The sequence below is a fragment of the Oxyura jamaicensis genome, chromosome 9 (assembly GCF_011077185.1).
Source record: "Oxyura jamaicensis isolate SHBP4307 breed ruddy duck chromosome 9, BPBGC_Ojam_1.0, whole genome shotgun sequence".
NCBI lineage: Eukaryota > Metazoa > Chordata > Aves > Anseriformes > Anatidae > Oxyura > Oxyura jamaicensis.
In genome coordinates, this window is record NC_048901.1 from 12,138,624 (window position 1) to 12,166,523 (window position 27,900).

The 27,900-nt window shown below is 45.5% G+C and overlaps 1 protein-coding gene across 1 annotated transcript; it reads right to left on the reverse strand.

Annotated features, from left to right (window-relative positions):
- Positions 1-2,972: 2,972 nt before the first annotated feature.
- KLHL6 (kelch like family member 6) lies at positions 2,973-22,950 on the reverse strand. Its single transcript, XM_035334990.1, has 7 exons — positions 22,600-22,950; positions 17,812-17,977; positions 12,549-12,998; positions 9,846-10,083; positions 6,266-6,468; positions 5,115-5,328; positions 2,973-3,473 (listed from the first exon to the last, which is right to left on the reverse strand). The coding sequence occupies exons 1-7, from the start codon at positions 22,857-22,859 to the stop codon at positions 3,172-3,174; spliced, it is 1,833 nt and encodes a 610-aa protein (XP_035190881.1). The 5' UTR covers positions 22,860-22,950; the 3' UTR covers positions 2,973-3,171.
- Positions 22,951-27,900: the final 4,950 nt, after the last annotated feature.

The window sequence follows — 27,900 nt, forward strand, 5'->3', positions numbered from 1 at the left end:
GGTGGATTCGCAGCACAGCTGCATTCTGCCTGTAACCTGCAGACTAGAGAGAGTCTGACCCGTGTTCCCAGGAGCTGGCTCTGTGCCTTGCAGCGCTGGAAAAATCGCTAAATCTGTGCTTAGATCTGCGCCCCAAATTAGAGCAGTTTCAGTGTCACGAGAAACAGAGTCCCCAGGCAGGTAAACGGTCGTACAGCTTTGGATTTAGATTTCCCTTCGTTTGCTACGATTTCAGTAATTATTCAGTAGAACTGATTAGCCTCCTGCAGTTTTAGTAATTGATATCGGAGTGTCTGCTCCCGCTCCATCAGTTTACCTTGGCATTTTCAAAGGGAACTTTGGTACAACAGTAGGTCAGAAGGGAACCAGTGATTGCCTGGTTCATAGAGGGAGCCCTGAGAAGCCAGTGCTGCCTTTCAGCAGCTGCCCTGAGACAGGTCCCACTCAGCTCTTGGCCTTGCTCGTCACTCTTTTTGTACTCTGAGAGACCGTGCATCCCTCAGAGAGAAGCCGTGCTTGTGGCCATTCCCTGTGGGAGGCGGGAGTGTGTGACAAAGGAGAGAGAACACCTGATAGGAAAAGGAAATGACAAGTTTCCTTGAAACTTGGTCTCTGCTGTGTGCGGTCTCCACCCCCACCTTGCTGTTGGCAGCTGAGGGCAGAGCACTGCGAGTTGTTGCTGTTTTTTGACAAGCCTCGTGATGATTTTTGGTGTCTTCATGAAACCACAGATGCTGAGTGTTTTTGTTTTTCAGTATGCTTCTAGTCCTTCTGATTGCAACATAAATCAGAAAGGCACAATATGGACAGAAGGTACCAATCTGAAAGGCAAATAAGACCAACTCTTCATGAACTGCTAATAAAACATCCAAATTTTGGTGGGAATACCAGGAGCTAGGGGAGGAAAAGGAGCCAAGCTATGGTTCTGTGGTCTGATGGCTGTCAGCGAGGGATGGTCTTGCAAGTGCTTGTCCAAGCTCTGCAGGTTTGTCTGGGGAGCCAGCACAGATCAGACAAGAAGCTGTTTTCTGTCTCTGCTAAGCACAGCTACGGATTTTGTGTGCTGAAGTTTATTAGGACAACTTTTTCCAACACAGTGGATTATTTTTATCAAGAAAAAAAAAAAAAAAAAAAAAAAAAAAAAGGCTGCTGATGTTGCAGGGAGAAAATCAGCAAGCAGCTCCTGAGGGCTACTGGTTTTCAGGATGATTCCCAGTAGGAGGAACTGGTCAGCTTTGATGGCAGCTATCATTAGTTTTGGCACCAGGTAAAGGTAGGGAAGTGCAGATCCCCAAGGAGGAAGGGGAGACTCCCCTACCCACCCGCTTTTTCTGTCCCTGCACACCTGCCAGTAATGCTAGCCAGGTCAAAGCTGGTGCCTTGTTCATGAACACCTGTTGAAAATAAATAGTTTTTTTTTAAAGGGCATTTCTTCACGCCCTCTGACAAGCAGAGCAGGATCAGTCTGGACCAGTGTGGGAGCATGAGAAGTGCTGCACCCTGCAGAACAAGGGCATAAAGGAAGAGAAACAAGTTAAAAATAGCTGAACATTGAAGGTCTATAGAAAGATTTAAGATACAAAAATGTGGGGATGAGCTGGAATTACACAACTGAGTTTTGAGGAAAGGGGTAAATTGAAGAGACCGGATTTCTAGTGGGTTTTATGGGGGAAGGACACAGTGGAGCCCCCCTGAGGGGCATGCACCTGCCCCACGCTCTATGCCTGTCCTGCACAGCCCCACACAGCTGGGACAGGCTCATCGGTGTGGCCGGGGGCCCCATGGTACCACCGAGCACTCTGAAACTAGTTTGTTGAAATTCAGGAAGACACATTTTTATCTCAGACCAACATGAGAGAGAGATTATTTTTAATACTGTATAAGGCAAAATGAAGCATTGCAGAGAGGGAGGGAAGCTGGAAGGAGTTGGTGCTCTCTACTTGAACAGATTTGTTTTGTGCAGTGTCCTCTGGTTTTGATTTAATGGTGGGTTGGCCCTTTCCAGCAGCTAGGCAGGGGAGGAGGGATGGGAATATGTTCCCAGCCTTTGGCCACAAGTGTCCCAGAGTGTCCCAGCCATGACCTCTTCAGTGTTTATTTTTCTTTCTCTACAACTGACCCAGATGCTGAGACTTGAGACTCCAGCCCTCCTGGCCCCTTCTGGTACAGCATGTGATAGTCCCAGGGATAAGACTGCGTGCAGTACCTGGAACTGTTTTTCTTTCCAGCAGACTGTTCTGTCCATTTGCATTCCAGGAAGTCAAAACCCACGAGGAAAAGCCTGGGAGAGCACTGCCACCCAGCGGGGACGCAGGCAGAGATGTGAGCAGCCCGGGGACACTGCTTCTCCACTTGTGTACCTCACTAGCGAGAGGAGAAAGCCTCTCAGACAGAAGAGTAAACCACACCAGAACAGAACAAAGGGGAAGCTAGGTTTTGGTCTGCTTTATTAGAAAACAGCGACAATGAATGTTCAGTGGAACAAAGTTAGCGTTCATTTATATTTGCAGCCTGCATTGTCTCTTTCCTGGGATTGACAGCAAGGCTTGCAAATTGAGATGGATTTTTTTTCATCACTCAGAACTGAAAACCTAACGAAGTGTCTTCAAGTGAACAAACAAACAAACCAGTTTTAACTTAAGCTGATATGCCAATCACTAAGAAAAAGCACGGCTTTGGAGGAAACAACACTGAGTTTTACCAAAGTTATAAATCTTTCATTCCAAAAAGCATCTTCTCTGTTTCACTAGTAGGTGCTGCAAATCCAAATAGTCACAATAAATAGTTGAATAAACTTCAGGGCCAGGCTGAGCCAGCTCAAGCATGTCTCAGGGCAGAGATAGCGGGGAAGTAAACTTCCCACCTACATATTACATTTCTTTGCCTGATGGGATGCACTTTATTGGCAGGAGTAAACTACAGCTGGTCCCTTTCTTTTTTTTTTTTTTTTTTTTTTTTTTTTTTTTTTTTTTCTGGAGGGAAGGAATTAAGATAATTTAAGGATGTACTGTACAGAGGAAATGCAAGGGCTGAGCATATATACAGATATTCCCCAGACGACCCTAGTGGCTGTGTTGCCATCCATTGCTACCTACAGCTAAAAAACATCATCATTGCAGTCTGTGCCATGGGGGCACTGAGGTATTGGGTTTCCGTGCAGTTTTCCTGAGGTCAGACAGAAACTGCCCCGGGCACAATCCTACGGATGTGTGTGTAAGACTTCCTGAGGGTAACGCTCCCGTGATGAGACACCCCCCGAGGCAGGACACACTCTTCAGTCAGCTTCTGAGTTTCAGGGTCCCAGCACAGCACTGTCGCAATAACTTCGTTCTTTTCATCTCGGCCCCCGGTGATAAACAGCTTGTTGTTGCAAGGAGAAATCCCACAACTGGCTCTCTCATGGGTGAACTGAGTCACGAGGCACCACGTATCTTCCTGGGGGTTGTACGAGTAGAGTGCTTTCATTGCCCCACCTGGAGAGGAAATGGATATCCGTATGTGCCAGCCATTCCTGTACGAGATTTTAGCTAAACAACCCACTTCAGCAAGGCTCCATTCCTGACATTTGTAAGAATGATTTATGACCCAAAGCTAAGAAAAAACAAGGTCACAGGATACTTTATTGTTCTGACAGCCAGATCCACAGAAGGTCACTTACTGTTCACAAGGCTGTGGAATTTAAGGCCAGAACATGCAGCAGGACCACAGTGCACCCAGCAATGGACCTTTGTCATATCTGCTGCTTCAGCTAAGGACACGACTTTAGAAAAATACAAACTTGTCTAAAAGAGCTCAGATCATGAGGGACTGTGTGTGGTAAGCTGTCGTGATTAGAAATGGATATGTGATTTCTGCACTGACTCCTCTAAAGACAGTGACCACCTTCCCATTAACTACCTTCGGCCTGAATCTGGCTGTTTTTAGAAGCCCCTTCCTCTTTTAGGGTTTTGTTAAACTGAGCTTGTAAACTTCTTATGGGTAAGCTAAACAGAGAGGGGCCTTCATTTTCTCCATGTTTACCAAATCTGCAGTCATTCTTGAAACGTATGGTACCCCTTTCCCAATTTTGCAAGGTCCTTTTCTTTTTAAAAAAAAATAAAAAATAAAAAATACAATGCCTCAGTACCCAAGAAAATCTCTGGAAATTTATTTCCTCCTGAGAGTACTAACAGCTAAATGGTTCCTGTTCTGAAATCTGCAAAGACTGGGTGTGATTTCTACATCACCTGTACTGAATATGGCCAAGGAAACCTAGAAGCCATAGTCTTATTGATGAGTTGCTACAAAGTCTGGGATCCTACCTGTTGCCAAAGTAAGCATTGATCTGTTGTATTGTACTAAAAGTTGCTTTGGACAATATTAGTCCAGTACTGGAGGGATGGTCCAGCCACTGTGACACACATACACACTATGGATCTGCCTTCAGCTCACCACTTACTATTTGGTGATTCTCTGGCTCTATGCCAGCACCGTATTGATGATACTGTAAGTGAGAAACTTTCTGCACCAAGGCTGAGAGAGGGAGAGGAAACTTTTCAGGGCTCAGGTTTTTGAAACAAATGGTCCTCTTCCTTTTGGCAGGCATCATCTAGAGCTGTGTACAGGCTCCTTCCTCCCTCCACTGCACAGCTTACCACTATTAAACTCCTGTTATTCTGTCTTTGCTTCCAGTTCTGGAAGCTGACAGAGTTAGCCCTGGCCATGATCTAGCGAAGAGGTGGGCGTCAGTGGCTCTGCTCCCAAGAAGTGCTCCTAGTATTCATTTCCCTGCATAAATCCCATGTGCATTGGGCTGTGTAATGCTCCTGGGGAGGAGAGGGAGACACAACACAGCCACAAGCTCATGCCCTTGCCACTACACACCCACCTTTGGATGGCTTTAAGTTGTCTCTGAGCAATCTCCAGCTTTCCAAGATAGCTACCATGCTGTCAGGGGGTTTGACTTGGTGACTCCTTACTCCTGTTGTAAATGTACCAGATTCCCATTCTTGGTAGGCTTAGTGGGAGGTCATCTGACCATTTGATTACATTCCATAGAGTTTGTGGGTAAAGCCAACATGCAGAAACAAGACCTGGTGTGTCTGGACAAGACAGAACATTAATGCTCCACCTACCCACAACATAAATGTGATCACGGAAACTTGCAGCATTGATGCATTTGGCTTCTACTGGCATGGGAGCTTTCAGGCTCCACGTGTTGTTTGCAGGGTCGTAGCACTGAGTCTTGTCCGTCGCCAGCTTCCCGTTGGGTCCTCCCCCGATCACATAGAGCTTCTTCTTGTAGCTCGCTGCTGCAAAGGAGCTTACATTGACCATGAGGGGAGCAGCCTGTGTGATCATAAAACATGATTAGTGGCTGTTTTGATTTCAGGTTGTGAAACTGACACCTATAGGGTGGCAGCCTGCTGAATTTTGAGTCACACATCCTTTTAAGGTGATCAGCAGGGTACGGAGAATAATATATATTTCAGAATAAGGGAGAAGTATTTCTTTCTTTTTTTTTTTTTTAAAGACCATAAATCCCTTAATAAAAATATGAGTTCAAAAGCTGTTATTAAAATTACATTGTCAGCAATTAAAAAATTACATTGTCAGCAATTCAAAAGCTAGGAAAAGTCAGAAATGTCAGAAATGCCCCAGATCTCCTTTACATACTTATGTACATCAAAAACAAACAAAAAGAAAACCCAATAAACTTGTTCATAGTGATCTTTGATCTTTCTGCTTGCATGAAAACTAGGATTTAATCTTCTCTTCTGATGCCTAATCTCACTAGTTTCATGGATTATTGGCTCTCTGATACTCTGAACATTTGAAGTAGTTGGAACTACTTTTTCTCCATCCCGTTTACCTTGAAACCTGCACTTCCAACACAAATGTGCAACCCATGGCATATATAATGCACAGGTTGATATATCAATTTTGTATCTTGTATATCAGAGGGATAGTTTGCAGCCTGTGCTCTGGTTCATATATACTGTGGTCTTACTTGGTGCTTTATGGAGTGCCAGCGTTAAAAACCAACTAAGGAAAGGAAAGTTAGGCATCTTTCTCTAGTCTCACAATTTGGCAGGCAATCCTGTGAGTTCTGGTTTCAGAAGGATATGCATTTCTAGAGAGAAGATGGTTAGGGTGCTCCCCAACCAGAAGTAAGTTAAAAGAACTGTAGTAGGTCTGTCTTCTTCAATTTTATGTTTTGGTACCTTAACGTTTTCTGCTTTAGGTATTCCAGATAAGTCACAAGTTGTATGATGCAGTATCTTACCTCTGACCAGCAGTTATGAAATGGATCGTATGCTTCCATGCTGTTGATTCTCTGCAGGCCATCAAACCCTCCAATGGCATACACTTTGCCACCCAGCACAGCCATTTTGTGCCTCCACCGCCCAATATTCAGATACTCGATTTGTATCCATTTGTTGATGGAGGCATTGTATTTCCAGACATCATGCTGTGTTTCTTTGCCACCTGCAGTGTACATGACACCATGACACATGTAAATATGACACCATAGCTTGTATTTCCTCAGAATCTTCAATATGTTTAAATTTTAATAAGGCTTGCTCATAAACAAACCATTGGTCCTACACCAATGCCCTGGCTCTGTTATACAAGGAGAAAAGTTCTGCATTTATAGTTTACTTGCTAGTGAAGGAAACTCTGATCAATTTCTGCAGCAAATATTCAGGAAATAAAAATCACTGTTCCTCACTTCAGCGCACCACAACCTTTTCTTTGCCACTTTGGCACTTCCATTTTAACACCAAGTGAAATGCCAACTGCACAGGGCATGGTAATATGCAGGAGATCTGTGTGCACTGCAGGGGCTCTGCAGGATGCTGAGAGCTGACAAATAAGCAAACGTGCTTTAAATGAGATAGTGGCGACTGCTGCAGTCAGGAGTGCCAAATCCCTTGAAGGCAGGCCTGCTCTGGGGAATTGCCAGTTTGTGCAGGGCAGGTCTACTCAGCCAGGCTAGTGCTTTATATGGTAAATGGAGAAGACCTGCCTGAACCCCTAGTCCATAGTAGACCTGCATGAGTGTTAGAAGTTCTCCTAGTCAGCCCTGGGGCCATATGTCTGGGATCTCATTTTCATACCTCTCCCTCTGGTCTCTTACTCTGCTGATGTGGATTAACTTCGTACTTACACACTGCAGATCAGAATTGCACCCTGTAAATTCACCCTAAAGCTGACTTGCAAGTAAATCTATCTCATTCTAAAGCAGAGAATAATGTTTTAACCAGTACTTTTGTTTCCACATCATTTTAGATGTAACTGGAATACAAACAGAACTAGTTAAGCCTGAAACCCCACGCACAGCTGAGTAGCTTGCTCTGTCATCAGATTAAACATTTGCTTCACTGATGAATATACTGAAAAGAGAATTCATATTCCATTGAGAAAGTGTCTGCCTTCATTGGTATTCTGTACAGCAGCCAGATCACTGCAAAGTGATGGGCTCATCTCTGGGCCAAATAGCAGATTGAATAGGAGATAATTAGCATGCTAGAAAGAGCCGTTTGTAATGCTTTTGTCTAAGTATTTTTCACATGTATGTGTCGAATTTTATTTGCACTCAAATAGCTCAAGTGGCTGAAGGGCCTGAATGCAGCATTCATGTGTACAATAGGGCTGAGAGGCTGCAGGTGTTCCCTTTACCCCCACCCCCCCGAAATCCTCCACTGACATGAGTTTGTGCTTCCCTGCACAGGCTGAAAGCTCTGGCAGGAGCCTGAGCTGGACCAAGGGGACGAATTTGCTGTACATCAGGGAGCAGGGAGAGATTTTGGAGAGAACTGGAGATTTATTTTGTTTCTGTTCTTTCTCTAGACCACAGTTCTTTCTAATTTCAGGAAAAAATGTAGCTACATTAGTGAAAGTAACAGAATGGTGAGGACAATACCTGGCATTTTTAGTTACACTTCACATGTTTCTACCCACCTAGTCAAACCATTCAAACTGCTTGGGGAAATAGTGATCTAAAAGTAGTCATGCATTGTGCAAAGGACTTTCCTATTGTTCAGAAGCTAAAAGAGCAGGGAAGACTCCAAACAATATACAGAGGGAAATGAGCTTGTGGGAGGGGAGATCATGTGTGGAAAGTTGCAAGTCAAGTTAGAAAAGAACCAAGCCACAGGAGCTAGAAGAAAGCAAGCAGAGTGGAAGGAGGCAGATGTTTAAAGGGGAATGAACTGTGAATAATTTGGTTTAGCTGGAAGGATACTGCTGAGGACTTTGGCCCACCCTTTATTTGAGTGGAAAGGGTGAAAAGCAGGTATAATAAAACCAAGAGGGAATGGAGGGAGAGAGGGAGGGAGTGAAAGACATGAGGCAATGCAGAGAAGGAAGACAGAGAGACTGGCAGCAGGAGGAAAGCCAGCTGATACTCACCGCAACGGGGGATGTGTTAGCCTGGCCTGGAGGGAGCCTGGATAGAACATAAAGGAAAAGCGAAGAGTCACTGGAAAAGATGACAGGAATAAGAGAAAGCAAAAAGCCTGCAACCTTGAGAAAGAGGAAAGGGTAAGAAATTAAAGGCAAATGGAAAAGAGACCTCAGCACTCAAGGGTGTGAAGCTGTGAGGGATGTTCCCTAGTCAGGGTGTTTGACTTAGGTTCCTCTCCAGAGCTAACCTTTAATAGAGGGTCTGCCACCAAAGTAAGAAGAAACTCCCTGTGGCTGGCTGAGAGAAAAAAACTCCTTTATTTGTAACAAGGGAAGGAATAATCTAATTCTTATCTCAGGATAAAAAGGTAATAAACTTTAAATTGGAATGAAGTAATAAAAATCTGGATTCCCAAAAGAGGAAAAGCAATGGAAAGTATTTGCATGAAGGCAAATCATACTTAAACAAAGCATTCATACTGTAGCCCTCCCTCCTCTATTCACACATCCTTTCTACTTTCCTGTTTTAAGCAAGAATAGCATTTGGTGGATGATTTTGCAGGAAAAGGTTTCCTACCCCTGGAGGCGCTGCTCTGTATCGTGGTCTGTAATGTGACAATAATTAAACAAGCTTGCTGTCTTTTCTTTTTTTTTTCTTTTTTCTTTTTTTTTTTCCACTGGAAAGCAGATCAAGAACACCAAACTTGTTTTTGACAGATCATCAAAACTAGCTGTCACACTGTAATGATTAACAAGCTTGAGTTTAACCTTTCTGATCATCAAAGTAAAAACTCTAGCTCCAAGATCAGCCTCTTACATGGAGCTCAACTGTAGCTGTGTGGGAAGGTAAACACACCTCCTTGAAGCTCTCAGCATGAGGGCCTGTAAATGGACCCATGCTGTGTGTCTGGACCACTTGGTTTCTAATAGTGCCTTTGGCAGGTAAGCACTTCAACAGTCCTGGACAATGCGCTGCAGAAGTGCTCTCAAAAGTGCAGTTTCCAGCAGCCAAGCAGTGGTGACAATTCCCTGCAAATTCTGGATTGATTCTTGCGGAGTGAGTCAGATTCTGGCAGATTATTTCTACGCATGAAGAGCTGCTAGTGGACTTCTTATAAGAAGATGCTGGAGCAAGCATTCTTCATTTGATGTTTGGTAAACAGGTCTTGGGAGTCTTTCTGTGGCCATGGTCACTGGGTGTTTAGGGTGCTGTGCACAAGTAGCCCTGCATATAGGTGAGTATTGTTTGAAAAGGAATCCTGTGCTAAAACTCTTGCCAGGGTCAGGCAGTGTCCTCATCCAGCACTTTTCTGGAGCCTGCTGAAAGCCAAAGCATTAGGAATACCTGTAGTGCTTAATTCTTCTAAAGCAGCCTCAAGCATGCTCTCAGTAAAAGCTGGAACTGATTGTGAGAACCGTGTGCGCCCCTCATCCACTCCCCAGGTCATGTTCCTTACCCGATATGTAGACTTCATTTTTTAGCGTAATGCATGCAAACTCCACCCATTTTTTATTCTCATTCTCCGTCTCCTGCTCTGTGATTGGTAATTTGGCTACTTCCAGGCGGCTTCGCCTCAATGGATCCAGGCAAGTCACTTCTGCTACAAATTTCTCATCTTTAGTACAGCCCCCTATGATCATAAACACCTCAGACTGGAACTCGTGCATCCTGGGCTTGGTTCTCTCTGTAATAATCTAAATGCAAGCAAAAATGCAAGCAAGACAGAGTGAGTACACAGGGCACTTACACCTACAATTACAGAAAGGTCTGCTGACCTATTTTTTGATTACCTGTTTGGCAAATCATAACTGGCTTATAATCAGCTGAACCAGTTATCAAATGCTCTCTAAGCTGAAAGCCTAGAAAACATCCTAGAGGCATTGCAGTAGAGGTTGCTTTCAGGATTTCTCCAGCACTAGATTTGGTCATTTTTGATTACCTGCAAGGCTCCTTTCAGATCCCAGCACCCTCCTGGGAGCTCCCCGGCATGGCACCGAGAGCTATTACAGTGAGAGCAGGAGTGACAAGGCTGCGTGCATGTGAGTAGCTGATGAGGAGAGGTTTCCTTGGGGCTGGCAGAGTGAGGGCAAGGCAGGAGGAGGGCCACAGGGTTTGTAACTGCCTTGGGGAGCCTGGAGAGACCAAGACTGCAGGGAGTGCTAGCAATTAAACTAGAAATGTTAGAAATTAAACACTCATTATTTGTCCTGAAGACATATGTTAAAGTGTCAAAGCAATAGTCATTCTCTAACATATTTTTTAAAATTTGTTTATTTGTTTATAAGCTTTAATTGTAAGCCAAAATGTGAAGATTTACTTAAAACCAGCACCAGACTCTGAAACATGGTTAGATGTAATTTACTGCCCGTTGGCTCACTCCATCAAACCAGATCTTTGTCTCAGAGACCCTGGAAAAAGTCACCTCCCAGGTAGATGTTCACCAGGAGCAAAGAATGCAGGGGGTGCTTGGAAACTTCTGCTCTGCTTGGAGGAAATACTTGCAGACAAGTGCAGATGAGTGTGTTACTGTGTCCCAAGGTATGCCAGCTCTGTGCTGAAGGACAGAAGGAATAATTGTCTCAATCCCCCTCAGTAATTCATAATGGAGGATAATGTGATCTCAAAGGTAAGGGGAACACATAAAGGTGTTCCTCTGCTTCTGCCATGTAACAGGGCATCTGCCAGCCTGCAGACCCTCGAAGTGTGCTGGGAGAGCTGTGCAGAAATCCTACACCTGGTGAGAATCAAGTTGCAATTGTTCCCTTCTGCATGCCCTAGAGAAGCAGACCATGAAACCCAGGTTAAACACTGTGGCAAAAAGCAGCTTGCTTAGAGTTTTAAACTACTTGTAATATGTTTCTATAAAATGGCATAATGTATCTATATTTAAAAAGATTATTTACACAGACATAGACCTTTTATTCTCCCTATGCTTAACAAATCATTAGGCAAGTTTTGTTAGACATCTCAGACCTTTCTGGCTTTCATAATTATCTTTTTAAGCCATCTGTCACCATTTCCAGGTGTTAGCCTCAGGCAGGATAGCTGGCAGGACTGCCTCCGACGGCTGCCCCTTTGAAGGTCAGTGTAATGAGTGTCCAGCCCTGAGCAACACTTCTTTTATCTGTCCCGCACCGACCTGAAGCACCGCTGGCACTGAAGAGCAGGCCCCAGTCTGCAGGCGCATGGGGCAATGCCTTCTCGGGGAGTTCCCGCCAGGCCAGCCGGCCTTGCCCTGCATGGCTGGGAACCTTCTAACCCAGCCAGCAGCACCCAGGTCACCCTTGGCCTTCTCCCCCTCCAGTGGCTCACATCCACCGCTATCGATGGATCCACAACACCTTCCCTGAGGCCTCCCACCTTCTTCTGTCTCTCTGACTGGGGAGGCACACACATTTCCTCACACTCTCACGTGCCTTTGCTCCGGTTATGAAATCCAACCTCTGGTTGCTCTCCCCTCTACCCCACATTTTGGTCCAGGAGATATGACTGATACCTAACTTTCCAGAGAGGATGGGCATTTGAGGAACTGGAGATTTACCACAGCCTAACTTGAGCAGGCAGGGCAGGACTCGACTGGATGTCAGGACGAGCCTGTCTCTTTGAATGTGGAGAGCTGAGAAGTGAGGAAGATGGACACATCTCTCCTCTGGGAAGAGGCCATCTTCTTCCCCCTCCTTCTGAAAGGTTTCTGCCCATGTGTAATAAATGGAGATGTTCTATACTCAGATGTGAAAGTGTCATTACAACTTGTGACAGAGTTTAGTGTGGCAATTATTTTTCCTTTCTTGGGATTGAAATATTAGCTAAGGTGGTGAGGTGTGAGGAGCAGTACAATTCGCTTTGCGTTTTCACTAGGGAAGTCATTGGGGTTTTTGTTCAGCTCCTCAAGTCTGTGTGTGAAGGTTTGAGCTCAAATGTTCACGAACAGAAAGCTGTATGCTTTGATATTAAAACAGGCTACCAAAAGCTTCCATGCTTTCTTAATCGTCAGGATAACTGGTGAGGCCAACCTTGACTTCTCAGTAGTACCAATTAGTGAAAGGTCAGTGTGAATACCTCTTTTTCTGCCTCATAGTAGTGCTTCCTTCCCATGGGATTTTTGAGCAGAAGCATGAGGCATTTAGAAGGAGCAGCAAATACCTTCATTTTTACTCACCTCATTGCCTGACAGATGGTACATTCTTGCTTCCTGGAGCAAAGGAAAGACATCTGGACACTGTCTAATGAGTTGATCAGCTTCAACAGTCTCTACAAAATACCAAGGGTCCAAAAGGGGCAGACGGACATTCTCCAGCACATAGGGCAAGAGAGGAAACCTTTCCGACTCCTTGTAACGTACCCAGCTCATTACTGTTTCAAACACCTGTGCTTCTTCTGTGACATAAAGGTCATCACTCTTCAGTGTGCTGCAGAGAACATCGGCTGGGAGCTCCAGGAATTCCTCATAGTGCAGGACCTGGGTGAAATTCTGGATAATGTAGTTCTGCACTTGCTGTTTCAGGCTGCTCAGGGAGTGGGCGTCAGCCAGCCTCAGGATGCCGACGCAGTTGTCTGGCTGAAGGGCTTCGGTGAGAAAACTGGCACAAGCATCTACCATGCGAAGGAACTGTGGATAGAAAAAGCATACAGAGCAGTTAATTGTATGACTACAGCACAGGAGAGCTTAGGAGCTCTGCACCAGCCATGCGCAGATCAAACAGAAGAGAGTCTGGTTTTGGAGCGCAGGTGGCTGCAAACACTGTCTGCATTCTTCCTCGCCCCATCCAAACTTTGACTGTCTGAGGCCTTGCAAGGGTGGTGGAAAATGAGTGCTGAGATCTGTGAGGTTTGGACCAAAACGCTGCCCTCCCCAGAGCCATGCTGTCCTGATGGGGGATGTAGCAGCAAGAGATTCAACACCAGCAAATTTTTGAGTTGCTGGACAGCCCAGGCTTTCTGACTAAGGTGTGTTGTGGGGGAGATCTTTGGACATTTTAGTGATCTTTGTTTTCCTTCAAAAAACATAGATGTGCCTTCTACATACATACACATAGATGTGTCTTCTTAATCAGAGTCTTCATAATCAAAGGAATCAAAAGAATTTTCCATGTTTGTGTTTTATAGGGCATTAAACTATTGTCATTAATTTGCTTGGCACAACAGCCCCACCTGAGGGTCCCTAATGTGCAGATCCTGGACCATCAGTGGGGCGTTTGACATGAAGTACAAAGTGAGCTGGGTTGCTGGTGATTATTCAGGAATTGGGGACCTGTTTTGTGTAGGAAGGTTATAAGTTTTTGTCCTGGGCTTTCCTTTGCCTCTGTGGTTTCGGATGTGGACAGGACATCAGTATTTTTTATTGTTTTTGTCAGTGAGAAGTGCAAATAGTAACATCCAGAAGGATGGGTCAGGACTGTTACTGTGCATTTCTGCCCGTGCCTTTTGGGTCCTTTTTCCATCCAACGTCATCAAGCAGACCATTTTAACTCATTCTGTCCCACAGGGGAAAGTTGCACAACAGTAATTCAAGGGGAAAGAGGAAGTGAAACAAAGGAAATGCACTTTTGAGCACTATTTAGATTTGTTTCAGTAATTAGGGTAGAATCTTCTAGACCCGCAACGTTGTGTTGACACATTTAGACTGTTTACCAGAGCTGAGCGATCGCAGACGCTGGGTGCAGACTACCTGGTTCCTGTTTTACATTTAGATGTGGTCAAGAGTTTAGAGAAATGCAACTGACTGATGAACGATGCTACGCATGGTCTCAGAACATGTTGTTGCCATTTGTGTTGAACACATATCAGCAGCACACCATGGGACCGCGGCAGAGCTCGGCAGCCCCTCGGTGCCGGCCATGCTCGCGTTGGCCATTCTCCGGGCTAGCGAGAGGCTCGTGCTGAGAAACCACCAGTGCATTTCCCTGAGGACCTGGAAGGATTTGACCAACACCAGGCAGTTCACAGCCCTGAGGAAGGTTAAGCATTAGCTCTTTCAAAGTTGGCAGTAATGAGATGCAAGAAAAAAATTAGGTGGGATTTACCAAGGTCACCTGTGAAGGCATTCACAAGTCTGGGAACAGACAGTGCGACGTTGTCACCATATGGCCCTGTCATGGTACAGTGCTCTCATTACTGACACATGGCTTGTTCAGAGCAATACTCGTCAGGTGACACCAGAGGTTTTCTCCCAGGCAGTGCTGGTCTAACGGTCACGCAGGCACCTCCGATCGTCCTGGGTCGCTGCACGTGCAGCCAGACGAATGCGGAACTGCGAGGCGTGGGTGTGAGAAACGGCCCCTGCCAGTGGCTTAGCCTGAGACCAGGAGAGTATCAAGCTAGGACTTCCCCCGGCTGCTGCTCCTCTCCTCCGTGCTGCTCTGTCTCCCCATGTAGATACAAAACTCCCCCCAAAACTCCCCCAAACATGCTGGGTGTGCAAATGAGCCTCTGATTCATTTGCTTTCCTTATGCTTTTGGTACTCAACATTTCCATCTTTCTCTCCCATGAGTATCCCTCCTCATGCGACCTGGGCATTTTAAAAGCCTCTTTGAAAGTTCTCTTCCCTGAGAACAGTTTCCCCAGTAATGGGGTCCTTCCTTTAATACCCTTTTGAATGCAGATTCTTACTTGCTAGAGACATCCCATATGCTTGCTTGGTCTCCACTTGTCCTTCTCTCCGAATAATAAAACCTTGTGCTCCCAGTTTAAGTTCTTGCTTGTCCCAGCGTTGATCCAGCCCATCTAATGTAAACAGTGCCAGTAGCCCTGCCCCTGCTCTGACCCCAGAAAGGGAGGGGAGTGGTGGCTGAAAGCCCATATTCATAATCCTGCTGTGTGCAGCATGCTCCGGGGTCAGATCCTGCACCCTGCAGCTGCTCTGTCCCCACACGCCCCGTCTCGTCACTGACACCTGCATCCCCCAGGGGCCCAGGCCGGGGAGCGAAGGGACATGGTGACCCTTGCAGGGCAGCTCTCCGGGGACTGGCAGCTTTCTGAGCCTTTTCTCCCGTGAGCCAGCACTGCCAAGGAGCCCTTCGCTGGCAAAACAGGCCTTCTGGTCTGGTGCTGTGCAGTGGCTCGGTGTAACTACCTCAGTCCAGCCACAACCACCCTTGCTGTTCACTGCTACGTGGCTACAGGGAGCTCCTCAGATAAGTGCCAAGGAGGAGCAGGAGCCTGCTTTCTTCCCACAGCCTCCTCATTTCCAGCAAAGCAGCTCAGGTGCCCGCCTCACACATGCCACGCTGAGGCAGCGGGGTAGGAGAGAGGCACAGGGGGCCAGGAGGAAGGTAGGCAGGTCTGAGGGTTGTGGAATTTCATCAGATGTAGCAGCCCAGAGAAGCAGCTGAGATGCTGGCACTGGAGGTGAGCTGGTGAGCTGTGCTGCTTGCTGCTCCAAGCGGCAGCGGGCGCCGCCTGGGGCCAAGGTGGCAGCAGCCAGTGCGGATGCGGTGGCAGGACAGCCGGCAGCCCGGGCAGAGGAGGCGGCTGCTGAACTCACATTGCAGCTGTGCTCTAGGTGGAAAAATTCCTCGGGGTCACTTCAGGGTGAGGCTTAGCTGTTCGGCAGCTCCCCGCTCGAAACCCTTCACCTCTTTACCCCAGAAGGAAATGTGTGTAAACAGAGCACATCGACGGTGTGGCCTCCGGCCCGCCGCATAGCCTGCCACCTCTCCCTGCTGTCAGTTTTGGCTGCATTTGGCTAAAAGTTATTAGAAGGGATTAAGAGAAGGCATAATTATGTAAAACTATTTCCTGTTGGAAACCAGGCAAAAATAGTTTCTAGAGAAAAGTGGAGCATCTCTATTGGAACCTCGAGAGCTGGGCAAGTTACTCCTTTTCTGGTTCTCTGTCAAGTCATGGAGATGGAAGAGAAGCACTGCCAAAAGCTGTTACTAGTTGGATAAAAAAGTTCTGTTTGGAAATCAGTTTTCTCACATCATTAAGTGGAAAGGAAAGAAATTGCCCCCCCCCCCCCCTCCATTACAATAAATTGAAACATTAATCTTTTTAGCTGATAATATATTGAAATGAAACATTTGACTCTTTTTTTTTTTTTTCCCTTCAGCATAAATAGGAGAAGCAAACTGGCAAAATGCTCATAGTTACTAAATCTTTTTTACACAAAACACATTTTCAGCCCAAAACCTCACCCTTCTTTAATGTGAGGCTTTAAGGCCTTATAAATCATAGTATCCAAGACAGTTGCATTAAGGCTTGGAGTCACTGCTTTTAGTAAAACATTCCTAGTTTTCCAGGTTTTTGTAGTTTGCTTTTCTTGCTCATGGCACTCTCATGATTTTACCATTACTATTACACTGTTTGATAGTTTTCTTAAAGCACCAGCTCTGGCAATCAAATTTTGTCATAATTTTCAAGAAAAATAGGGAAAAGATAAGAAAAAACAAAAGTGTATGCTCTCAATAGTTTCAGGAAAAAAAATAAAAATAAAATAAAAAAAAGCCTGAGGAATGATCCTAAGGAAAAAAAGGTTCAGAAAAGCAAACAAACAAACAATAAAAAACATAGGAAAGTGTCCTGAAAATGAGCCAAAAGTAATCTCTGAGTGCTGCCGGTTTGCAGTATTGGTCTGCTGCTGAAAACTTCAATAAGCTACTGTACTCCTGCCCCAAGCAACATTAAAGCTGTGCCACCTTCTCCTTGCTACCTTAGGGAGCACCTTGGCAGAACTTTCCCTTCTCTCCCCACACCAAGTGCCACAGGTCATTTACCCCAAAGGCCACAGGCTCATCCCAGAGTAATATGTGCCATGTTTGTCAGATTCAAGAATCCTAAGTGCATAATGAACCCTGGTGACCATGCAGTCAGGTGTTCTGACCTTCCTGGAGGTACAGACCGGACACATACACACATTGGCACTTGGCAGGTTATGCTGGTTGCAGTTGGTTAGCAATTTGCAGCTTGGTACCATGGACTGCAATTTGCTAAACCGCACAGGTGATTTACAGGACACGTGAATTCCTCATGGATCAAAGGCTGAGTGAGGCTGCGCAAGTCTGACTTCCCACCAGTCCCCAGCCGGGACTAAAACCCTTTACATCACGAGTCCTACAAAGGAGGATGCTGACTTTATCTGGTGAGCCTAGGCGATGAGGAGGGATGAAGCTGGCTCCCTGCTCCACTGACCTGGCTGGGCTGGGGATCGACCAGCCTTCGTGGGGCCCTGGGGAGCTGCAGCCCTGGTCTGCTGCCTGGTGAGCACCCGTGGGTGCAGCTCCCACAGGCAGAGCCCAGCTGGCTGCCTGTTTGTGCACCCAGACCAGGGATGGGACGGCCAATTTTTACCACAGTGTAAGTGCCTATGAAGCCAAACACCCCTGGAAGCCATGAAATGGAGAAGCATGCAGTGTTGTAACTGGGTATGGCATGGTGTTGCCAGAGTGACAGGAGTGGAACAGTGCATTGGGATTATCTGTACCTGAAAGAGGCTGGCAGCTTCCAAAACTTTCTGTACATTTTGCTTTGTGATGAGCATCTTGCTGGTGTAGGTATAGTCCAAAAGTATATTCATGGTTTCTGCGTCAACTCCTTTAAGTATAATCTTCTCTTCATATTTCTCTCTTAAATCATTACAGAACATGGCCCTGGAAAGAAAGACATTTGTCTTTTAGTGCAGCCCAGACAGGATGAAGCATTCTGAAAACATTTGATTATACAGATTTCAAAACGAAATACTCTGATTGCTTCATATTCTATGCAATTAGCCCTGTAGCAAAGTCATAAGGAAAATCCTTTCATTGTTTTCATACCTTTTGACTCATTTGATAAGGCACGCACAAATGGTTGATACCCTGGAGCTGGACTTTGCAGCAGACCTGGAGCTCCGTGGCAGCAAAAGGCAGCCCTGAGAAGTGCACTGTGTCTGGGCTGATGCTGCAGAGTGGATGTGCCCACACCAGTGTCTCACCTACTGGACTCTTACAGTTGCCCTCACATTTCTAGTACAGGCACAGCTCATTAAGCCCAAGCCTCCAAGCCACTGGCATTCTCCATACTTCATTAACCCATAGCACATGTATTTTATAACCCTGGCAAGGTCAACACCCCAGTGCTTCAGAGATGCAGACTGCTGCTCAGACTGAAGCCTGAGGTCCAGGCCAGATCCGCATGTCTGACAGCCTCACCTCTAAGCTTCCCAACTTATCTTTGATCCCATTCATACCAGGGATAGGCAGGAGGGAATGACTTAGTGATTTGCTTTTAATTAAGAGGCTGGCTTTTTCCTCTGCTAAATTTTGGGAGCTTCGGGTAGGACTGCAGGGTCAGTACCTCTGGGCCAGAGGAGTGTCTAGATAACCATGAATAGGAACTGGTGTTAGCCTGGAAGCCCAGTGTTTTCATGCATGGTGGTAACACCTCTCCTTCAATGGCTAATGCTGCATTTGAAAGGCAACAGCCACATACACGTTTGGCACTAGTCAGATTTTTCATGTGAGATATAATAAGAAGATTCTCTAAGAGCTATTTAAATCCTCTTTGCATTGTGGAAGATGCAAGGCAAACACATCTTCATCTGCATTTTCAATCCATAGTTCTAAGTGTTTCTTGCAATGCTTTTGATTTTATTTACCAGGTCGATCAGTCCCATCTTGCTCACTGCATTCAGGGTGAGATTTCACATCACTTCGAACCTAGCTCAACAGATTAGAAGCATGTGAGCCCTCTTGTAGCTGCACTGGGGAAAACCAGGCAGAGCTAAAGTGTAATTAGTGGTGTTCTTTGCACTGCATGCCCTTCTTTATTAGTCACATAAATTGTTGACAGGACACTGCGACCCGGGAGATGTCTAGAGGTCAAAGGTCTTCTTGGAAAAGTGGTCCCGGTCTTACAGCAAGCAAGCTGTCTGACTGACACATCTTACAGGAGCCAAAATGTTAACAGGTTTTCTTGCAAAGCAGTTTGGCAGGGTGATTGGCAAATGGATGGAAGCTATCAACTGCTCTGCTCTAATTGCTCCCCACCCCTTGTCTCAGCAGAGATTTTATAGCAGAGAAATACCAAAGTGTGTAAGGCTGCATTTTGGTAAAGAGACCAATCTTTTGAGCAGAATAGCTGGGGAGAGAAGTTAGTTGCAAAAGGTGTTCAGCCAAAAGTCTCATTTTCCTTTCACTCATCTCAGCTCACGAGAGATTTTTGGTGCACTGCTCTGATCCATGGCCAGTTGCTGTTGCCCCTGAAGTCTGTGTGTTTGAAAAGCATGAAGACAAAATGCTCCTTAACCTCAGTGGGCACAAGAGTGGGCTCCTCTTCGGCTTCTCCCACTTGTGGTGCTGTTGAATGCTGTGTGTAAGTCAAGGGCATGGAGGCAGGTGGCTATTGGAAGACAAAAGCACTTGGTGCCCACTTCACCAGGGGAATGGGATTTCAGTGCGGAAAGGGAGCTTTGTACAAAACTGCTGCTTCAATTGCACAGAGCTGACGGGCACCAGAACTTGTCTGAACGAGAAATGGGCTGTCGGAGGGTGCAGGTGCTCTTGTTCCTTTTATCTCTTAAACTGGTAGCTCCCATCTTGTATTTAATCTTCTCTGTCAAGGAGGGGAGGCAAAGCTTTCACTTCTGTCCCCCAAAGCTGAAGTGTTTGGTAGCTGTCAGCTGGGGATAACCATCAGTACTGCATGTGAACACCTTCACCCTGTGAACCGATGGGGGAGAAGACCCTGACACCATGCTCCTGGGGACAAATGTGCTGCCTCTGATCCTCTGGGTTTGCCTGTGCTTACCCAGAGAGGTTTGTCATTATTTTCTTCAGGGCTCTAAACCCTTCAGATGTGGCTACTAATTTTGTTGTCTGTTTCTGTGGTTCCCATTCCCTGTGTAATTCTAAGCTAGGCCTTTGAACCAATGTTTATTTTAAGAAAGGCATATCTGAAGTGAGGAGCTCAGGGCCAAATTTAGATGCCTAAAAATGGGTAAATTAACAAAAATAGGTAAATTAGCAAAGAAATAAATTAAGAGTTAGTTTGTGAAGCACATTTTAAGCATCCACCCATGCTGGAATGCTTGTGCTTGGAATTATGAATCTGACTTCAAACAACTGTGCTGGACATTGAGGATGCTCAGGAAAATACTGCTCCAACCTCTCCCAGCCCTGTTCTCCCACTGCCTTGGGTAGTGCAGGAGGGAAGAGCTCCTGCTCCACCATGGCCAGTTGGGGCTGCTCTTCTCTGCTTTGGTACCTTCTCATGGGAGAAGTGAGAGAGTTAATTCTTTTATGTTCACAGATGCAGGAGATGTCAGAAATACTGGTCTACCTACTCTCAAGCAGTGCTGAAGGAAGAAGTAGAAGTTGTTAACTTTGTTTAACCGTGCTTATATCAGCTGCTATGGATTGCTTACGTTATGGCACCCAACGGTCAGGAAGGGGGTTGTGTAATATGCTGCTGCAGGGGACAGCCCATGGCTCACAGGGTCCCTTTGCTTTGCTCCTGTGCATGGGTCTTAGAGGCCCTATAATCGCATGGTAAGTGCTCACAGGAACGGTATGGTTCAAGAGTTTCTTTCAGCCCATGCAGCTCCTGGTGAATGATGGCACAATGAACAAGCCACTTTGTGAGGAGCAGAACCAGTGAAGTTCAGTCCCCTACAGACTTCTGTCCTCCTTTCCCCCTCCACAGGAACCTCAGCTTCCCCTCCCCAAGTCCTCCATTCTCTCTCATTATTCTGCTCGCAGGCATTTCGCCACCTCTCTCCCCGTGTCTGACCAAGCAAATGCAGTGTGTGCCTTGGCTACTTCTGAGCACCCAAGTGGTGGCTGGCCCAGACGCAGTGCTGGTTGCACTCACCTTGCCTCACTGCTGATTTCCATCAGACCCGGGGGAAATTCACAGTTTTGAGATTTCTGCCCCTTTGCCAAGTTTGATCAAAAGTTACCTGAAGACTTATGATAAGAGGCACTGACAGACAGGCAGACAATGTGCTTTAAGGAATCCTAGCTCCCTAGGATGCCAGACCAAGTACTAACAACCAGGGGGGCAATCCCTGCACACATGTGCGAGTGCAATGAGATGGGATGACCCATCCCATGGGCTGAATGCAAAACTGACTGACAGTAGATAGCAGAAACCTGTCTTGACTGTTTTTAACTGTTGAGGTCCCTTCTGATTGCAGTACCTTTCCAAGAGACTTTTTTCCAATTGCTGTTTTTCAAAGTACAATTGCGGTAATTCTTACTTTAATTTGTGCATCTGCTGTCCTTCCTGCACACAATGCTGGTAAGACATATGTAGGCATCTCTGCTTTTAGTTGCATATTTTCACATATATCCATAGTTTTCACACTACCTCCATAGTCCATCTGCAGAAATAACACCTATCTCCATATATTCACAGACATCATCTCTATTATGAGATGACGAAACCAGAACTGTTCTTCGAGGCAGTGCCAGCACAGCTTACTAAATCCATTAAAATTAGCTTTCTGCTCATGTCACAAGTGGTCACAGGTTCTTTTTTCACGTTTCCTCTGTAGCTCTTCAGTCATCTGACCACATCAGCAGTAAAAAAAATAAAAAAATAAAAAATCCCAGCCATGCAAATGTGATTGCCTAAACGATAGTGGAAAATCTGTGTTAATACTGATACTAAGTCCCTCTGTGTGTGTAAAATTTGTTCTTGCTTAGATAAATTATATGCTCTAGTAGCGAAAGAATACAAAATTCAAGATGACCAGAAAGAGGGGGTGAAATGGTAAAATTGCTTTCAAGTTGGTATTTTCCATTGCAGCTGATTTTCGGTAACACTAGGAAAAGTGAAAAATTCCAACTGTTTCCTCCTCAACGATTTTATGTGACATATATTTTTCTCACGGAACGATATCACAGTATCACAATACCACTTCTATCACAGTAAAAATACCCCACAATCTGAACGAATTTCCCTCTTTGCTTGGATCTCAAAAGGATAATATAAGGGACTACGGCTCCAGATATTTGGTTAAAACACGATTTTCCACTTGTCTGCCAACCAATCCTTTCTCTAAATGCCTCAAGCAGACTTGTTGGGTGCTGGTACCAGAACCCCAGCAAATCCACAGCTTCACACCTGCCTTTTTTAAGTCTTTAACTTTAAAAAGAGCCAAAAGGTATCAGGAACCACAGACTCGCTCAAAGCTGCAGAGCTTACTGCCCAGTTTACCCTCCTTGGAGATCTACAGTTAAAGCGTAAGACACAAATTAAGTTTCTCGGTTTGGTTCTTAACATGCCTTACCTGAAATAATTGCTTGCTGCGGCAAGGACCACTCGGTGACAAGAGAATTCCCTGCTGTCCACACACAGAATAACATCTGTGAGGGAGTTTTCAAGCCGAAGGTTCTCCAGGCCGTTCTGGAGCACCAGGGAGAGTCCTGTATCGTCAAACTTGACCTTTTCACCATTCGAGACTTCCACCAGGTCTCCCATTTTCGTTGAACACTCATTGTCCAAAGCGAGCGCGGGCTCCTCAGAGCTCTTCTCCAGCGTGTCGCCCATTTTCTGGCCAGCACCGTCACATTCTGCTGGGGCTTCGATCTAAAAAGAGTCGCTGAGCTTCAGACGAGTCACACTGCAGAAGTTAGGCGGATTTCCTGTCCAGAGCTCTCCGCTTATCTGTAGCTGTCACACACACATAACAGGAAGCCTTGCACTTTCTCATCCTGTTAACACAAACAAAGACTTTTTTTTTCTTTCTTTCTTTGTGAATTTCAGGCAGTATCAACGTGTTTAGAAAGGGCTTAAGATGCCTCTGTATGTGAGAAGATTACAAGTGACAGGGAGGGCCTGCTTCCCACCCTGAAACCAGCCCTTCGCTCTTATCCTGGCCTGCTGGTTGCAGCGATAGGTGCACCACATGGCTATCAGGTCACTTCTGGCAGCCTGGGCAGCTAAGGGGAAGAGGGTATTATTTTAAATTGCTTTTTTTCCAGGTAGGTGGTAACTAATCATGAAGCTGTTTGTTTTATTTTGTTGTTGTTTGTTGTTTTATTATATGGTCACATATTCAGAAAGCCTTCCAGGTGGCTGTTTCTGTCCATCATGACATGCTAGCTGACTAACATCAGGTCACTTTTCTTTAAGGTAAAATCAATGTAACCCTCTCCAGAACATGGAGCAGTATCAAAAAGCTCCCAGCTGAGGGCCTTCAGGCCACACTGCCAGGCACAGTGATGTCTCTCGTGGGTCCGTGCAGCCAGTGCTGTGCCACCAGTTCTGGGTAGCAGTGGAAGCTAAAGGAGAGAACCCAGGGAGCAGTGGATGTGCTCATCCCCATCATCCCTGCTGCTAGAGGCAGCTTGAGTCACATCTATATAGAACTTGCAGCCCCCAGGATGAAGGTGGGTGGTGGGGGAACCTCAGGGCAAGCACCTGGCTGTGGGGATGCCACAGAGGAGAGCCAGGGTTAACCCACGAGAACAAGGCTCAAGTTTTCACTTCAACATAAGACTGAATTGGATCAGACATCGCCTAGCTAAGCTGACCCATAAGCACAAACTGACTGAAATAATAAGCCACACAGCCTATTGAAAGTAACAGGGCAAATCCCTTGACAAGCTCGGGAAGCTCTCACACCGGAGGGTTAGAAAATTGCACCCGCAAAGAGGAGTACAGGGCTAGCCTCTAACCCTGGTAGCCTGAGCACAAACAGACCTGCCTTTGTGATACTTACTTCTAGGAATCCTGGTTTGGCCTGTCCTCAGGTTTTAATTGTGTGTTTGGTTTCCTCTTCTGTCTTCCAGTCTGTATAGCTGAACTAACAATGTTAGGGAAAGCTCAGCATAGAAGAGGGAGGTGAAAGCAGCAGTCAGAGAGGGCTGGATTCAGGCAGTTTTTGTGTGTGGATGATCAAGAGGAAGGAAAGTGAGAAATCTCCCGCCAGCCTTACCCCGTTTCCTTGTAATATGTTTTTCTTCATTTTGTGTAGTCAGTGCACAGCTTTGGCATTTGTCTTTCCCAGCTGATGTAAATGTGTTCCTGCTGCCTTTTATGCTAACTGCTGGTAATGAATGCCTCCTTTTTTAAGCTAGTCCCATCTTCCCTCCAAATACTGATCCAGGAATACAATAAGGAAGTGAACAAGACCTCTGAGAAACAACAGGTGTGGTTTTGAAGTCACAATATTTTAACCCTGTCTTGGGTTAGGTTCTCTTTGTCTATCATCATGACTTTTGACCTTAGGGAGGCCTTATCATCTTATCAGGCCTTTCTTTGCAGGTGAGAAACTTTGTATTTTCTTTATCAGTTTAAGTGAAAGCTGAGATTCAGCAGCGATCTCTTGATTCCAGTTGATGAAGCTTTAAACAAAGCATTAAAAGTTGCAAAAGTCGCAGTAAGATTGTGTTAGCTGTGAGTACTGGGAACGGAAACCTTGCAGTAAATAGGTCGGTTGATAGCTGTGGTATTGTCAGCATGCTGCTCATTAACTGCACTGTGGAAAGGATCTTAGTTCTTTAAGCAAGTGTTGACTAGTACTAGCACTGATCACTATCTGCAGACTGTCTCCTGTGTGTTGCCAACCAAGTGATCTATTTTTAACCCTTAAAATTCTGTTGTTGTTGTTTTTTCTGCCAAGCACCTCCCCTCCTTCCTTTTTCTGTTTGTTTTTATAGGGCCTGGTGTTTACAGAATCCCTTGCTCAGGGATTAATCTGCAAACGTAGGAGCTTTTTTCAGTATTTGGACAAGAACCAGGGCAGCACTGAGGTGAATGTTGTGTTTTTGCAAGTAGAAGAGAACACATCATCCGGGAGCTGCTTGCCCGAGCTGTTCCATCACACAAGTCTGCAGCAGCAACATGTTATTTAATCCTGGGGCAAATCCAGGTTGTTACTTCTTGGTAGCAGCTTCCAAAAACATGCTTCTTTTTGGCCTTTAGAAACTTGTTCTGGCTGCACTCCTACTGTTTTCATTAAATAATTACCTGCTAGCTAAAAGAACCACTTAGTGTGGCAAGAGCTGAAGGCTTGTCTGTTCTTGAGGTGTTTGTCTATTGTCTTTGGTTTACACATATTGAATTGACCTGTGTTGATTCTATACCAGCTTGAGAAAACTGGTTGGAATTACTGGCTAGATAACGTATTCATGACTTCTTTCGCACAGTAAGTTTACAGAGCTATGTAACATCACAGATTACTGCTAGTATGTGTGTGTCTGGGTTTTGTACATGTTTCACCAGCTATATGCAGAGACTACTTTGCATCGTGCGCTGATCTTCTTACCTTTGCATTCTCTGTTGCCCATTGATCATGCTTTTTGCTTAAATGTTGACCTGCAGCCAACACCAGACAGAATTCAGCTGTCTGCTGAAAGCAGCATCTCATCACTGTGGCATTTCAGTACTGTAACGCTGGACTGTGCCAGGTGTATCTGCCTAGACAGGCCAGGAATCCTGGTTCCCATCTTGGAAAGTGAAAGATTCAGGGAGTCCCTGGGAAGAGGCATTTCCGTAAGCATCGACATGGGGCTATGATTAAAAAGAGAGACAGAAGAAGTCACATCTGGGACACTCATCACGAATGAATCAACAGCAAGGAGCTGATACACTCTTAAAGCAAAGGCAGAAACATAGAAGCAGCTTCCCGACAGTTCTTGCTATGTGTTCTGCTTCTCACAGTCCCTGTACAGAGACTTGAATTTAGCAAGCCTGAGAGGGACCAAGAGAAAAAAGGGCGCATGTAGCTGCCTCGATGCCACCCAGCACCATATTGGCAGCTGCATCTTCCGATCTTAGCATACTTCCCAATCTTTATGGGAGGGAGCATTCTTTCATCTGAGGTTGCCCGTTGTAAGGTACCAGCCTCCAACATGAGCAGGAAACAACGGCAGAAGAGGACTCTTGGGAAGTTGGAAAGTCCTATCTTAAGTCCCAGCACTGTAATCACTTCCACTGTGCTGCCCGATAAATACCGCAGAAAAAGTCTACAATGCACAGGACCCTTCTGGGGGGCACAGGGCTACTGGGAATACTGACTGCTTACTGCAGAGGTGGTTCCTGTGTGTGGAAGCAGAGATGAGGACTGCACACACTCCAGGGTTCATCTAACCAGGGCCTATTTTCCAGCACAATGCAAAGTAAGATCGCCCAGGCCTGAGATAATCTTGTCAACCCTGGAAAGTTGCTGGATTCTTTGTTTGTATTTCCAGTATATCGGGATAATGTTCACTACCTTAAAATAATGTCTTTATTTTAGCTATGAGGAAATAAATGTGATTTTTTTAAATATACATCCAGAATTTGTGGACCTAATTTTCTATAAACTGCAAGCTGGCATCTTTGTTTTGATCATAGTTGTACTCCCTCTTCTGCACCAGCATCACCTTCCATTTCAAAACCCGCTCCTTCAGCCTTCTCATATCCCTGCCTCTGGGCACGTGCAGTTGTTCCAAGTTAGCAAACCGTCCTTGTACTTTATGTCACTGGGATGTTTCTGCAATAACCGCTGCCTCCATTTTTTGTTTTCCCAGGGACAGTGTGGTGGACAGGCATTGTGGTCAGGATGAATGACACCAAACTGTGCTATCACCTTGCATGGAGGAGAGGTCCCAGTAGAGCCAAAGAGTAATTTGGACTTACTACTTAAAGTCTGGTTGTTGTCCAACAACAATTGCATTATTCCCCTGTGTGTTATTGGCTATAGAGGTCCTTAACCCTCATGTATAGATGCTTGAGAAATCTTTTATCCCCTTCTCACAGGCTTTTGAGGGAGTGGTAGAGGAAGACTACTATTAAATGAAGTGCTTATTCTGTTTGAAGAAGCTGAACTGCGGTCTGGGGGTGCAGTATGGTCACTCCCAAAGCTGCAGGCAGAACAAGCTAAGACATCATTTAACACTGTATTTTAAGACCTTACAGCCCAAGATGAGATGCACCTAAATGAAACTGGAAGGACTGCAGACTAGGAATGGGGCTGAAGGTAAGACTCATAAGAAATGCAGTAGGTGTGGGCTATGGGAGCTGATGAGTGCTGTTGCCAGCCTTCCCCATTCACAATAGTCTTTTCCTTCTCCATGGAGGAAGGATATTCTTTCCTCAACACCTTACACTACTACAGGTTTTTAATGAGAACAGGAAAGCCCTTCCTCTTTTCACTGTCAAGATATTCAGTCTTTAAAACAAAAAAGCAGCAATTATTTCCATTCCCTGTTCTATGCAAACAGGGAAAGAGTTAGTTTCTCACTAAAAGAGAGGAAAATATCCCATTTGCTCTTAACTTAGTCCCAAATTGCTCCTGAAGATTTTGCCGGCGTTACTCACAAAGAGGTTTTGTCATCAGCATCAAACTCCCTCCTGCTTTAGTTTATGTAAGTAACAAGATGCTTGGGTCACTCGTCTAATGCTGGCTGCTATGCCGCCCATTTGAATTTAAAAGCATCTTCTCTGTATTATTAGTTAATGGCCATTTATGCACAAATAATTCTCCCTCTAAGTAAATTACACCTTTGCTCTCTGTAAGTGGTCACAAGGGACTGTACCCATTATAGAAGAAGTAGAGGCCTGTTGTGCTCAGTGACATTTCGATCTCCTATTCCTTGGGCAC